The 14899-nt window shown below is 31.2% G+C and overlaps 1 protein-coding gene across 1 annotated transcript; it reads right to left on the bottom strand.

Annotated features, from left to right (window-relative positions):
* Positions 1–656: 656 nt before the first annotated feature.
* On the bottom strand, positions 657–8275 carry LOC126748907 (peptidylglycine alpha-hydroxylating monooxygenase). The gene is made up of 7 exons (XM_050458447.1): positions 8081–8275; positions 7738–7795; positions 4966–5053; positions 4537–4788; positions 4332–4477; positions 4054–4246; positions 657–3729 (listed from the first exon to the last, which is right to left on the bottom strand). The coding sequence occupies exons 1-7, from the start codon at positions 8201–8203 to the stop codon at positions 3561–3563; spliced, it is 1029 nt and encodes a 342-aa protein (XP_050314404.1). The 5' UTR covers positions 8204–8275; the 3' UTR covers positions 657–3560.
* Between the last annotated feature and the right edge of the window lie 6624 nt (positions 8276–14899).

The raw sequence follows: 14899 nt of genomic DNA on the forward strand, positions 1-14899 counted from the left end.
ATGTGATAATAAAATATATAAAATTACAAAAGTATGACCGCCTAAAAGCATGTCACTCTATTTTACTACAAAAATATATTAATAGATTCAAGAAATTAAATCTACATAATGAGTTTAAAAACTACAAAGCAACATGTTGTAGTTATTACCTGTTGCCTTAATATTTATTATATCAAATACATATGTGCTGTAATCGGCGAGAATAAAACCTTTTTACGCCATCTATAAAACCATGGCAAAATCTATATATTTTATATCTGTAGGTCCAAAAAAAGATCAATATTAATAAACGTGGATATCAATACGTGTGGTGTCCTCTATGTTTATATTAATCAAATCTTTAAAAATTCAATAAAATAGCATAATCATTAAGTTGTCATTTCTCTTATAGGTTATAAATTGATTATTAATTACAGCCAGGCGGTCTTTTTTTAATGTACTTAGAAAAATACGATTTTTTTAAAGTTACTAGCTATATTATTCTATAAATGTCAAATTTTTGTCTGAAAATTTAGATTTTGAAGGAAATTACATCCAAGCTCTGTGTGAAATAATAATAGTGTTATTTCAAATATTTTTTTCCATCTTGTATAAGATACTTATTGTATTTTAATTTCTTCTGATTTATGTAACCAGGTAAAAATAAAACACTAGGGCATCTTAAAATACTTATTATCATCTCTAATATAAAATACAATACAGTTTCAATAAAATATACAACATATGCAACGTTTTAATAGAAACCATAAATCAAATCGTTATCAAGACGATAGGTGAAGGTTAAACTAAATGGTAAAATTATACTTTCTTCCAAAATACAAAGTAATAAAAGCAATAACACAAAGAGCATTTCAAGAAATTGTATATTGTCAACATGAATTAACATAACAGTCACACTTCATCAGAAATGCCCCTTTTGACTAGTTCAAGACAAGATTTGTTAAAAAATGTAATCGAAAAATAGCCTTCATTAACTACAAAAATTAAAAAAATTAGCTGTTCTATATATGTATACTATAGAGAGCAATGAAAGAAATGCTACAAACTTTATTTATTCTCAATCAGTCAAAAAGCTACCATCCAATTTTGTGGGACATTTCATAGACAAGTTCATATTCAATTGAATAAGATCACGTAATATTGAATGCAAAGCTTGTATTTAATTTCTTATACTAAGGCTAAGGTTAACTATAAGAAATTTTGATATAGTGAACTATAGCTTATGAAACTATAGCTTAGTATATGAAACTAAATGTGTCCAAATATTCCATTAAAAGTCCTCATATTCTCGGAAAAAAATTCAAATAAAATAATATTAAGACATGGTTTTAAGCTCCCGTATACAATCCAGATCAAAGGCTATTTTTTCTTTAAACTATCTGTGTATACCTAATCTATGCAATAAAATACATTTGATACTAAATTTTATGCATGTAATATTTCCCTAAATTCGAATTTTCTAACATTTAATATAATTTGACTATATTGTATATTGAATAGTGTACAATAACACTTGTAGAAGTTACAGAGGTCATGTTGTAAATGTCTTATTGTATTAAATTTCATATAGAAGACTGACAAAAAAGACTTTTACAATACATGTAGTATACAATTTAATAAATATGTGAAAGATCATAGTGGCCTAAACTAAACATATAATATTATAAATAGATTTTTGTATTTTTCTTAATATTATATAAAGATAAACAATTAGGAATATAATATTGCTGGGGCATATAAATTTAGGAAAAAAAAGATTCTTGACTTTTTTCATAAAAATACTGCACATTTTTGTATTGTGAATGTAGTGGCATCAAAATTATAATACGAAAAAAATGTATTATAATTAGGTGTTTCCAGAAGGTATTAGAGTAAAAATTAATTAAACATAATCAAACATATAAAGATAGCTTTGGTAGGCTAGGGCTATAGGATAGCTAGGTAGCTTTGAATGTGGCTCCTTAAAAATCAAACAAATTTGATATAAAAAACAAGAGCTTTCAAATATGAAGTAAAGCGAAAAATAAAAGTTACTGGCATTTTCCACAGATTAAATTGGATAATATTTATATGTTGAATATGAATGCTAGTATTTTACTTTCATAGTTCTTTAATGCTGATTTGTTATCAAAATTAAATATAAGTCAGTAGTATTGATTTGAAAAATTCTTTCAACACTCAATGAAGTATTAAATCTCAAATAAGTGAGGGTATTTATTGGAGATGGAATTTTTATTTTTATTTTGAGTTTTTCTAATGTGATATGTATGTAGAGAGAGATCACTTGTGGCATATTTAAGTTTGTGTGTTTCGAAAATATCTAATATTTAAATAGACATGTTATAAGATAATAAATGTGTTTTTTAATTAATTGCGTTTTGGATATCTGCGTTATTAACATTATTTAAAAAGCATTATTTAAAAACTTAAATCACTACTAAAGAGAAATTGCACAGCAACAGGGATGTAATACTGATTTTAAGGTATGATTTTGACCAAAATGTTAGCCTCTTTACTTGGTACACTTTTAATGATTTCCAAAACATGTATATTTTTAATGCAACATATTCTTTGATCGATTTTTTTTCCTTATAGGTTTGTTAGGTTTATAACCATCATAGTGCATTAAATTTAATATTGTGTATATACAAATGAATTGTTCAATTTGCCTTTGGGGTTTCATTTTGCTGTTAACATACTCCTTTTGAATAAAATTTGTCTTAAATCACAAGATATCACAGATGAAAAAATGCCAATACTAAATAAACGAAAATATTCGAGCGTAGAAACATATTGGATAGTAACAGTAAAATATTTTCTCTTATATTCTATAAAAATAAATCTCTTTGGGAAATATACAAACAATAAAATGAAACCCAGGAAAGCAACGTAATTTTTGCTGACAGTTAAAAATAATTCAGAATACTTTTAAATTGATATGATTAGATAGGAAGTCCCTGATAGTTACCATTAAATAATAAAACAAGGGAGGCAAAGATATTTTCATACTTTTCTATTAGTATACAATTGGGAAGATTTTGTCATGTTTACATGAATGTTTTTTCAAGTTCGCGTGATAGATAGATCTTTTACAATATTTCCCTGCCTCCCTCTAAAGGCCTAACTACATGGAATGTTTCAATTAATACTTATTAAGAATTTTAAGTAACTAATTTGAGATTCTTAGCAAAATTATTGTAAAAAAAAGCATATAATTTATGAAATCAATACTTTAAGTAGAAAAATAAATTATCCTAACTGTAGATCATTTAGGTTTTATATAGGTACTCACTTTTCATATGTTCCCTTACAATAGGTTCTTTACTAATATAGAGGTACTGTTTACATGCTAACCTCCTATTTTTAGAAAACCTGGAATTCCACAAATATTTTGAAATCTTGTACAACTAAATTAGAGGGCAAATTTTTTTCAATACAAATATTGTAAGGGATGTGAAAACTGAACCACCTATATATAGGTTAATTACGTACTTCATTTCCAAAATATATGTTTCCGATAATCACAACAAGGTGCGAAATTAGACAGTTTTGACATTTTATTAGTAGAGAGAAGATGCTTCTTCTTCTGGAATATTGTTCAGATCTTCATTGTTGTTCCAGTAGAAATTCGGTGGACCTACATCATAGCAACTGGCTATTTCCAAAGGTGTACCTCGTTCAACATAGTACATCAGGTAAAAGTTGCACATTTCATCATTATTTGTAGGACTATAAGAGATATTAAAAATTTAAATAATTTATTTATAAATTCCAGTCAAATTGAGACAAAGAACAATGAAAACAAAAATATCCTCAGAACCCTTTATGTTTTGCATTCTACTGATTCAATCAAACCTGAATAATTTATTAAAAAGCTGACACACAAAATGTCCAAAACTATACACAATGTATAATTAATTATATTATATATCATTTTCTACGTGGACTTATTCTGTCTTTAGATCATGTTTATTTGCTTCTTCTTTGCTGTTATTGATTTATATGAACATTTGTGATAGTTCAAGAGGATAATAAATTACCAAGTGTACTCACCCAACTTCAGTAAACCTATTTCTAGTGGTACTGTCCATGGTACATCTGGCAGCAATTTTATCTCCAGGTTTTATAGGCGTCTTATCAAAAACAGGATAAAACATTTGGGGAGTCAGTGGGTCCCTTTTACCCAGTAAATGCCAGCGATCAAGGCCTTCTTCTCTAGTTACCCTATATCCAGAAACTACACGACCTAGAACGAAGAAACTCGCGTAAAAATAACACAGGCTTTTTTTTCTTACGACCTTTTTGTTGCGATAAATGTCGTTGTGACTTACCTAAGGAATGTGTATGGGTGCGATAAGCAAATGGATAGATAACCTTATTTTCCGTTATTCTACAGGCAACATCCATATGTGTGATTTCGTTTGGCGGTATCCGACCGCCAGATGCGAGTAGCAGAACCGCTGCTAATTTACTTTGACTATAAAAGTAACAAAAATATTATAAACATCATTATAAAACAATATATCTATAACTTACGGTCTTTGAGTGTACATTAAAAATAGCCCTGAACTATCTGTTTCTCCTTCAGCAAACTTTTTCATATAATGTATTTGCAGAACTAAATATTTAATAGGAGTGTCTTTGCCAATTAAAAAACCAACATCTTCAGGCAATTTTAATGGTTTAGCATTCCGAGCCCATGCATAAATAACATGACTTCCTTGGGCACATGGAGTAGCTTTTTGTAGACTTGAGTCATTGTCTGTTTCTGCCATTTCACCACAATCCCTAAGTATAACAATTTTTTATTAGAAATGAATTGTTTAGGATTTATTAATTGCATTGCAATTTCATTAGAATCGTTTTCTGATGGAATAACATGGAAAAATGTTTTATTTTAAAGCTATTGCTTTTATGACAAACTACCTATTATTCTGACTTTTTTAATGAAGAAATTAATCTTACCAGTATTCATCAAATGAAGCCAAAGATGAACATCCAAAAAGTAACATATGGTGGACCACATTCATGGTGGCATTAGGCTCAAATCCGACTATACAGAAAAATAAATGAAAATAGATTTATAGTAATAAATAATCATAATAACAATGACACTTTTATGCAATGGATAATTATCTATATAAAAACCAAATTGTAACATACTACCCTTCATTTGTTTAAATATTATTAGCCTCAAAGAAATAGGTATCTAGCTTTATACCATATTTTTTCAGACACCTGATTCAATATTTATAGATACTTACTTAGATAACATATTTCCTATTATGGTTTACCCTAATCCATATTTATTAAGCATTTAAGAACAAAACAAACAAAATAATATAAATAAAGATATATTTTTTATCAGTAAGTTTTTTATTGATGTGATAATAAGTATGAAATATTTTCTATATGTTAATGAATATGAAAATGAACATGCCAAAGTAAGAGTTTCATATTTCATATTCACAATTTAATATTGGTTTATTAGTATTTTAATCATTATACAGGGTGCTTTTAAAGTTGGGTCATTTATTTTAACACCTTGTAGAACTCGTCAAAAGACATTAATATACCAAAAATCATCCATATAAAAGTTGCATAATAAGAGACCTACATTTTTGATTTTTTTTTTTTAATCTTTATTAAGTTAAATGGCTACCGTTTTTCCAAACTGGTGTCCACGAATTAAACACAACAATTTGTGCTCTATTATAATACACGAACTCTTTCAAATAGCCCCACAGCAAAAAATCTAGGATGCAAGGAGGCCAAGAAATGGGTCCATTGAGCCCTATCCATCTATTCAGAAGCTCATAATTTACATATTCATGAACTTCTCATCTAAAATATAGTAAATCAGAACCACATATTCTGTGTTACATTTGGATAAACATCATCATCGCATAATTGTGCCAAAGAAAATCAAAATAAATTTCACAACTCAATTATAATGAAAAAAAGTAGGGTCCGATAAGGATGCCATTTACAACACCAGCCCAAACATTTAATGAAAATCTGTGTTGCAAATTAAACCTTTTTACAGCATGCAGATTTTCTACCACCCAAACATGCTTGTTGGTGAAATTTTACACTCCATCTCATATAAATGTAGCCTCATCTGTGTACAAAATTAATTTTGTGTAATCTTCAATCCTGCCAAACTGTTCTAAAAGCCACTGGAAAAATATAACTCTTCTAGGATGATCTTCAGGATATAACACTTAAACCCATTAGAGCCATAAAGGTACTACTGTTCTTGTCATATTGACCTTTTACAATTTACTATGAGAGAAATAAACTGATGCTGCTATGGCTCTAGTACTCATTGTTGGGTTGCCTTCGACCATTTTTAAAATTTCTTTCTCAATTTGTTGGGCTTTTAGCCGTCTATACCCCCTGCAGGACATAATTCTTGATATAATAATGCTTGTTTATTAGACGTTATTGTTATTAGACGACGTCGTTATTAAATTGTTTGTCTTAAAAAACATCTCTATCAGCTTGGGTTACAATCTCCAGACAACTTTCTCTTTACCTCTGCCTATCCCAAAAAGTGAGCAGATTAGGTCCTGTATTGTGTATAGGGGCTTTTTGACTGTCTACCCGTTTATATAAGGCTAATCAATTGTGAAGAACATTTTAGGAGGAATATAAAGAAATTCTTGCTTGCAAAAACATTTTATTCATTAGATGAGTATTTAAATACAACATTTTAACAGTGCGGAGGGTGAGAGGGAGATTTTTACTTCTTCTTTTTTTACTTTTTTAATTGTGTTACATGTGTTCTGTGTGTATGTAAGAATCATTAAAATGTTTATATTTTTGTAAAACATATTATCAACTATCAGGTTTTTATATAATGCTTGGTTAACAACATTTATATTAGTAACAATAAAGCTTTTTGTGACTTTGACTTTGACAGTATCATTTACTGAGAATATCAAAAAATTTGTTTATTAATGTTCTTATTTTTTTAATTGTCTATCTCTTTTAATATGCAACTTTAATATTGGTTGTTGTCAGTATATCAATTCCTTTTGATGAGTCCTACAATCAGTTAAAATAAATGACTCAAGTTTGAAAACACCATGTCTATAAAAAGCATGGACACATAATTAACATTAAATACTACTAGAATAATGATTTAGATTTGTTGCTGTTTCTAATAATATTTACTGAAAATTTAGAAGGCATCACAAATTACCTCGCAGTGAAAAGTAGAAACAAAAGCAAGAAATAAATAACATGAGACAAATTATTTTTATGATACACACTGTAGGTACTTCATTTATTAAATAACTTTTATGAATGTTATTTTGCATATTTTTTTCTAGACCAGTTTTTCCCCACAGAAATAAATTAGTATAAATATAAAATGATGAAATATGGTGTTGATATTGCTAAATACCAATTTCTTCGAGATATCAATGCTGATGAAAAATTAAAATTGGGCATAGAATAAAGCAAGTAAATCATAAATTATGTTTGATATAATAACCAAACAAGCAATAAAATAGGGGTGATCAAATTGAGGGCTTCTAGAGCTGATTTTTTTATTATAATAAAAGTGTTGAGATTCCATAGCAAGTAAAATTTTCAACAAGATGTCAGGATATTAATTCTCTTATTTCAGTCTTGAGGTTAAAAGGTTTAAAGTTTTTATATGATGAATATTTTGGTACATTTTTTTTAAATTATAAAACATTTATTTAATCTCAAATTTTGTGAACTTACCAATATAAAAATTTTTGTCGGGGACAATCTTGATTGGCGTACAGACATAGAAATCATCCTGCAAAACGATTTACCATTAAACCAGTATAAATGCTTGTATAGATTTATTTATTTTTTTTATATTATGGGTCCACTACATACATTTTTTGAAGAAATTAGATGTATTTGATTAGATTTTCTAATAAATTTTATTAGTGAAGTTTAGATGTACTTAACAGAACATTAAAAAAAATTGTAAATAGAGAATTATAATACCACTAATTACAAAAACAAATTTAAAAGTTCAGTCTATTGGTACTTGACATTTAAATAATAAGATTAATAAAATAAGCCAAGAACCTACCTTATGTGGATGGACAGCAGGCATAAGCATAGGGTATTTCTTAAACTCAGAACACCAAATCATCGAGATGAAAAGTGAAAAAACATAAAAAAGCATCAAGGAAAACATATGGACAACCGCCATACTCGCCAAAATATATTGATTCACAAATACAACACAAACTGAATCTGATTCTGAAAATCAAATTCAAATGTCACAGTTTTAAGGTTATCGTTCAGCAAAGCTCTGACGTCATTCCAGTGGGTCAAGTATGCTCAAGTGTAGTATGTACAAATATAAAAAATGTAAAATTTAATAATAATAATAATAGACGGTTTATATTTCCTCATAAGATATTACATGTGCTCACTCATAGATATAAATAAGTTTACAATATAAATACAAAGAAAAAAAAAATCCATCAGTGTGTATTAATTCAGCATGTAATTGTAAAGAGGAAATAAAGGTCATGTTTCAGCTACCCTCAGAAGAAGGAGCTGTTAGGACCTTAAATATTACACTCATAATTTAAAAAAAGAAAAGTCGCGAACCGCATTATAAAATGTACGAATAGCATGCATACCCTATATCCATAACTAAACGAAAAGAAAAGAAATCTAAATTATCCTAGCTAACTTATTATTTACTAATAGGAGGCAGGAAAGGAGGGACGGGAGGGACAGGTATATTGACTATATTTCTGTTGTAGACTACTCTTATAGTAGAGAAAAATATACATATAAAAATTTATATTTCCAAACGTGCGCCAGATCCAAACACGGAATCCCGACACAAAAGAGAGCACGACCAGGGCGACTGATTTACCAGAGATGTCAGTATTAACAAGAAATAACATAAATTATTTCAATGCATTAAATATTATTTTGTTTAGATGAAAGAACCATTTTTATTGATTTTTCAAAAGCCGATGTAGATTTAGAAAAATCCCAAATTTTGTATTTATTAATTTTGGACACAATATTGTAAGAAATGACTTTTTAAAAATTTGTTTCTTACGTAAAGGTATAGACAAAAGGTCATGTCTGCGAATATTTATATTGTGAACGTCAGTACGATATCTGAGCTTATTTTAGAGATATGGTGGTGCTTTAAATTTCATTATTTTATAAAAAAAACATATGGAGTGCAACTCTCGGCGATTTAACATATTAAGCCATTTAAGATCAACTAATTTATGTGATACCCTTTCCCTACGTCTAATTCCACAAATAAACCTTATGCACGAGTTCTGTAATTTTTGAATTCTTGCAGAGTTAGCGCAGTCTAAAAATGGTCCATATACTGTATCTGCATAATTAAATTGGAATAGAATTATTGGGTCGCATAAAATTTATCACCACAAAATAACATTGCCACGCTCTTGGCTGGATTCAATTTAAGAGAATGATCATGTCGAGACTTTATTTACTAGAGCAAGGTCAGCATTCAAACAAAAATTCGCTCTTTCAATATTACTAGCATTAAATGACAAATATAATTGTGTGTCGTCGGCGTAGAGGTGGTATTTACAGAATTGCAATTTATCCATAAAAGCCGACGTAAAAATGCTATACAACAAAGGACCCAGAATGCTACCCTGTAGGACGGCAGACCTTACTATTGCCACCCTAGACTTATCTTCTCCAATTAAAACTCGTTATGTTCTGTCACTTAAAAAGGATAAAATTAATTTAGTAGTTGTAGTATTAAAACCGAAATAATGTAAAATATTAATCAAAAGTTCGTGATTTAGCATATCAAATGCTTTAGAGTAATCAAGCAGTATTAAAATCATTGCATCACCCTTGTCCAAATTGGCGACAACCTCATCAGTAACGTCAGTAAGAGCGGTAACACAGCTAAATCCCTTTCGAAATGCCGACTGTTTTTGTAATATAATATTCTTATCAGTAACATGGCAGTTAATATACAGAGAATCAAAGAATCCATTAACAAATGTGGTGCATATTGAACTATTATGCATTATGATAGTTCTAAAATAGGCATTGTCGCTGCTCACTAATATATGTTATATAGTAAGTAAAATAAATATATATACAGGTTGAAGAATCGATCATTACGCATAGAGAGGTGCTTAAAAACACAATATGGCAATGCGCACGCGTGAATTTCATGCGCTAGGTGGTTGCTCTTCAATGCGATGTTAGTAGACGTCTAACTTTAGGGGAAGATGACTAAATTAATCATCATCAAGTTTTCCACCATGTTCGGTTTTGAACAGCGTTTACTTAGTTTGCTTAGAGCCTCTTAATATTATCGGATCACCTGATAGGCAAGCAGCCTCTGCTGCGATATGCATCCTGTCGTGGTTTCCTCTCCAGTACTTTCCTTGTCGATCAATGGAAAGCCTCCCTGCGGGACCGGGATTTTTGAAGGGGCCCGGAATTCATATTCCGATTTGCTTTACCAGTGATTTGCGAATTAATACATTTATTTCATGGTTAGTTTTATTCACCTGAAGAAATTATGGATTTTTGTATAGGAGTCCGTACATTTTTAGACTTGGCCCTGGGTCTACTGCATTGGCCACATGAACAACATTGAACTCGCATTACTGATTATATCCTCCAATGCACAATTCATAACCCAAGTATTTTTATTCATATTCATTTTGAGACTATTTCAATCTCTCTGGTTTAGTCCTTGGCCGCCTCTGTTTTTTCCCGATTCGTTGAATTCCAGTTTTTTAAACATGTATTCTAGAAGATTTATAAAGCGTTCCGGGGACATGACATCAGTCTGACGTACTCCTCGTTTGATGTCGAAGTCTTGGGTATCTCTATGTTATGTCGAGTTTGCTACATGCTTTCGCTTTTTGGTATATGTTTAAATGACTATTTTTCTTTGCCCTACATTGCCAAATGCCTTCTCATAGTCGACAAATATTAGAACAATGGGCTTGTTGTATTCCATCCATTTCTCCATAATTGTGTTTACGATTTTATCGAGATCGAGAAGACTTGGGCTGGTAAAGGTCGAGTTTGTTCTGTTTTTGTTTGTGTTTTTGTGACAATCCTTGTAAATAATTTATTGGCATGTGAGAAGAGGCTTATTGGGCGATAACTCTATAGATCGGTGATGTTCCCTTTTGCAGGGAGAATAACTGAGAGATTTTTGTATATTTTATCAGACAGGGATTGAACTATTTATAAATTTCCGCGTAAAAAGCTTCAGCCATTTTATGGATGGAAATCTGTGAGGCCATTTAATATTATTACCTACTCCCACTAATAAGATAGCAAGGAAAAGAATTTTTTTACCGTAACCGCAATAAGAGATGGACAGAGCTGTCTTGGCAAAAAAAGACCAATGCCAAGTCTAAATCAGAAAGGATTTAAATAGCAGAAAGAACTTCGTTTTGCAGCAGTTCAAGGTATTTTTGGGAGTTAAAGTATGTAGATGTGAGAAATGGCCCTATAATATGGTCGTTTAAAATACCAGCTTAAACATTTAATTTTTGAGGATGAAATTAAAGACTTATGTCTTAATTTTCTCAAAATTAATATCGAACAACGGAAGGATTGTGCTTACCATATAATAAAAATAGAATAAATTCGTACAAAAATTGATTTTAATTTTTTTTTATATCTTGTTTTTTCTAAATACTCGTTGCAGTTTTCTGATCCATGCCCACTTCCTTTCTAACACTTCTACTTGATCGTATTGAATCCACTTCTAGGGCAATACAAACCATTTTTCTTCTAATCATTCTTACTTCTGGATCCTTTCGATAGAAAGTTCTTGCATTTTAATGTGGCATTTATGACACTCTTGAAGCAAGGCAAAAGGATGTCTCAAGATTCGAAAATTTAGAAAGGGACAACCGTCAATCGAATAAATTATTACTATTAATTATTAATTATTTACACCGTCAATAGAATAAAACCGTTTTAAAAATTTAACTTTTTTCTGCCCTCCAAGCTTATAAAAAAACGTTGAATCAGCTGAGTAGAAGTCTTGTCTAGTAGTCCGACAATAGCTTAAGCCAAAGCTAAGATATCAAAACACTTTAATAAATTGCTTTGAGTCTTAATCCTCTGATGTAAATCCCTTCTGTATCAAAAATTGTTATCGCTTTTACCCTTTAGTATATAAAATACTAGTTTCTTACACTTTTTATATTTTACCCACTGCATGAGACTAAGCAATTAGATAGATTGCCAATATAGGGATTAAAATACCGCCCACGTAACTCGCCAACCCCTCTTCATAACTTCTGTTTTATCCTATCGTCTGTTTCTTTTTAATACATTCTAAACAATGACACATTTTTCATCTAACTTGGCTTGTTATTATGCGAGGGTTTCCCACTTTTTGAATCGTTCTCGGCTTACGTAGGATCATCCTACGCTACAAACTCGCAACTTACTAAACACGCGCTATGCGCAAAAACTGAACTTATTATAATTGTTGTGTTTTTATAGGGCCTTAAAACTTATAATAAATGTAAGATAAAATATAAAATTAATTTACTAAGATTTGGTTTCAGAAGGTTTGAATTCTTTTCACAAGATAATAACTGACATCTCTAGTAATGGTGCTAATACTTGCTATTCCTCGTTGTTGGGTCAAATAACGGGATTAACATTTTAATTCAAGAAACGCATCTCTCTCCAAAGTGATGCTGTGGGTTTTTTTATGATGTTATAACAGACTACGCCGCAAAACATTTCTTTACTTTGATGGATAATTTTAATGTTGAGTGGTGTCAACTTAATCAACAATCATCTGCTCGATTGGAACTGTTTGCTCCTATCGTTATAAATACCGAATTTGTGAAAGAAAAAATAGTTCAATGACAATTTATTCATTAGTCATTCCAACCCTGCATAGGGATATAGCCTGATCATATTCATAATCAAAGCCTTAATAATAATATCAGGGATACAGAGACTATAGTGGCCATTCAATGGAGTGTTTGTCAGTGTGTCTACAAGTCTGAAGCAGTCTCTCCTTCCGCCGCCGGAAGACCATTTAGACTAACTGACGGAAAATGTGCGATTCGCTTTGTATTCAGTGAATGAATTTTTAATCAAATGCGCCTGATGATTAATCCTATAATGAATAAAAATGTCCCAAATATCTGTCTTTACCAAGGCATCTCCTCTCTAAAAAACTGCACTATTTCCAACGTATTGTGCCTGCATTTTTGTGATGCAACAAAATAGTGTTTGCATAGGGTTGAACTTTCTGACGTCTGACTTTTTGAACTTACTGGATGAAGGTTTGGCATAGCGATGTCATGTGGACGAATACCTGCCGACCTAACTAAATGCATTTTCCTTGTGGCTACTGCCGTATTTATGTGTACACTCTGGACATGTCTCGTAGGTTCTTTCAGGGTCGTGGGAGAGTAGAGGCATTGGAGATTTACAGATGAGAACCTAGTAACCAAAGCGTCCTGGATTTGGTTACTAGATTGGTGATGCATGATTGATCTAGGTGGATCAAGAAAGATTCATATTTTTTTTGCTTAAATGTTGTATGTTCACCTGAAGCCTTCAGTTCTTTTGAATTTGAAGACTAGTGGCTTGGTTTGTTGTTCAGCAACTTTTAAAGTATAGCATATAAAACTGATTCCAAGTCAGTTTTTTTTATCCTATAGGTTAGACTAAGAAAAGCCATTATTTTAAAACACCTCAATGCTATATCTCAATTTCTTCAATCGAACTTGAAATGGTAATTATCAGTATAAATGGCAATGTTGGAAATATTTAAGTTAGACTTTTGGAAAATGCTGAAGTTCGTTCTCTGGAAACTTAATTTAACAGTTCTTTTTTGCGACGATTCTCTTTTATCTTATTTAGGAGTTTATTTTAGCTTCGGCATCCTCTAAGACCTGATATTCGTCTTCTTGACCAATAGAACATATAAATCGATCGACGCCTCAACTTTGATCCTCTTAGACCTCTTGACCTGAAGGCAGCATACGACAACGTTTTCCTGGATATCCTTAATCTAAAACTAAAAGGGACTAGATGATTTGACTCTTAGAACTATAATAAATGTTCTGAAAGAACGAAAGATTTGAATAAGATCTCCGATCCGTCCCAGGTTGTTGGCCCACAAGAAACCTCCATAGGATTGCCCTAAGTGTCTCCTCCCTGTTTAATTTATACACTTTAGGCTTAAGAAATCCTATGTGGCCTCTTGTAACAGTGGTACAATACGCAGGCGACTTGATCATATATATTATACTCAGAAACGCAAGAACTGAAATCCAATAACTACAGGAGGCACTAAACAGTTTCGCACAATGAACTCAGATAAACCAGATGACCATTGCGACAGAAAAAAAAAACGAAGCGATAATGTTCACTGAAGGCAGAACTTCGCCTCCACCTGCAGGGACGGAATACAATTGGAAGAGGTAAACCACTAATATCACACTTGGACTATGGATCCCAAGCCTTCCCAGTCACTCTTCTCAGTGTGCATACTAGATATGATCCAATTTAAAGCATTTATAGGTGCACGAAAAGCATACCCAGCCATATAAATGCCGCTGCCCCTTAGAAATAACTGACTCCAAATTACCCAAAACCAGCATGATATGCAGAATGAGGGACGAAAAACTTAACACACATAGCAACTAGACGTCTGACCTCTGAGGATCTATCTAGACATGACATAAGATTGTAAAGAAGAGCCATGCAAAGTCATAAAACTACGACTTTACGGATAATAAAATAAAGGTTATCTATATCTGTAACTGCAGAAGGCGTTATAAGCACCACTGCACTTAGGCCTCAGTAGGCCTGTTGTGCACCTTTGTTGTAGGAGCAGAGGACTTCTCCCTTAACTCGTCATCCAGCCTAA

This window comes from Anthonomus grandis, chromosome 22 (genome assembly GCF_022605725.1).
Source record: "Anthonomus grandis grandis chromosome 22, icAntGran1.3, whole genome shotgun sequence".
NCBI lineage: Eukaryota > Metazoa > Arthropoda > Insecta > Coleoptera > Curculionidae > Anthonomus > Anthonomus grandis.

What these genes read in the sequence shown, in the direction of transcription:
- LOC126748907 (XM_050458447.1), bottom strand. Translation starts at nt 8,203, where the DNA reads ATGGCGGTTGTCCATATGTTTTCCTTGATGCTTTTTTATGTTTTTTCA. An exon ending in CGACAAAAATTTTTATATTG is followed by an intron (nt 5,054 to 7,737) that starts GTAAGTTCACAA and finishes TTTTCTGTATAG; the next exon opens with TCGGATTTGAGCCTAATGCC. An exon ending in TTAATGTACACTCAAAGACC is followed by an intron (nt 4,478 to 4,536) that starts GTAAGTTATAGA and finishes TTACTTTTATAG; the next exon opens with TCAAAGTAAATTAGCAGCGG.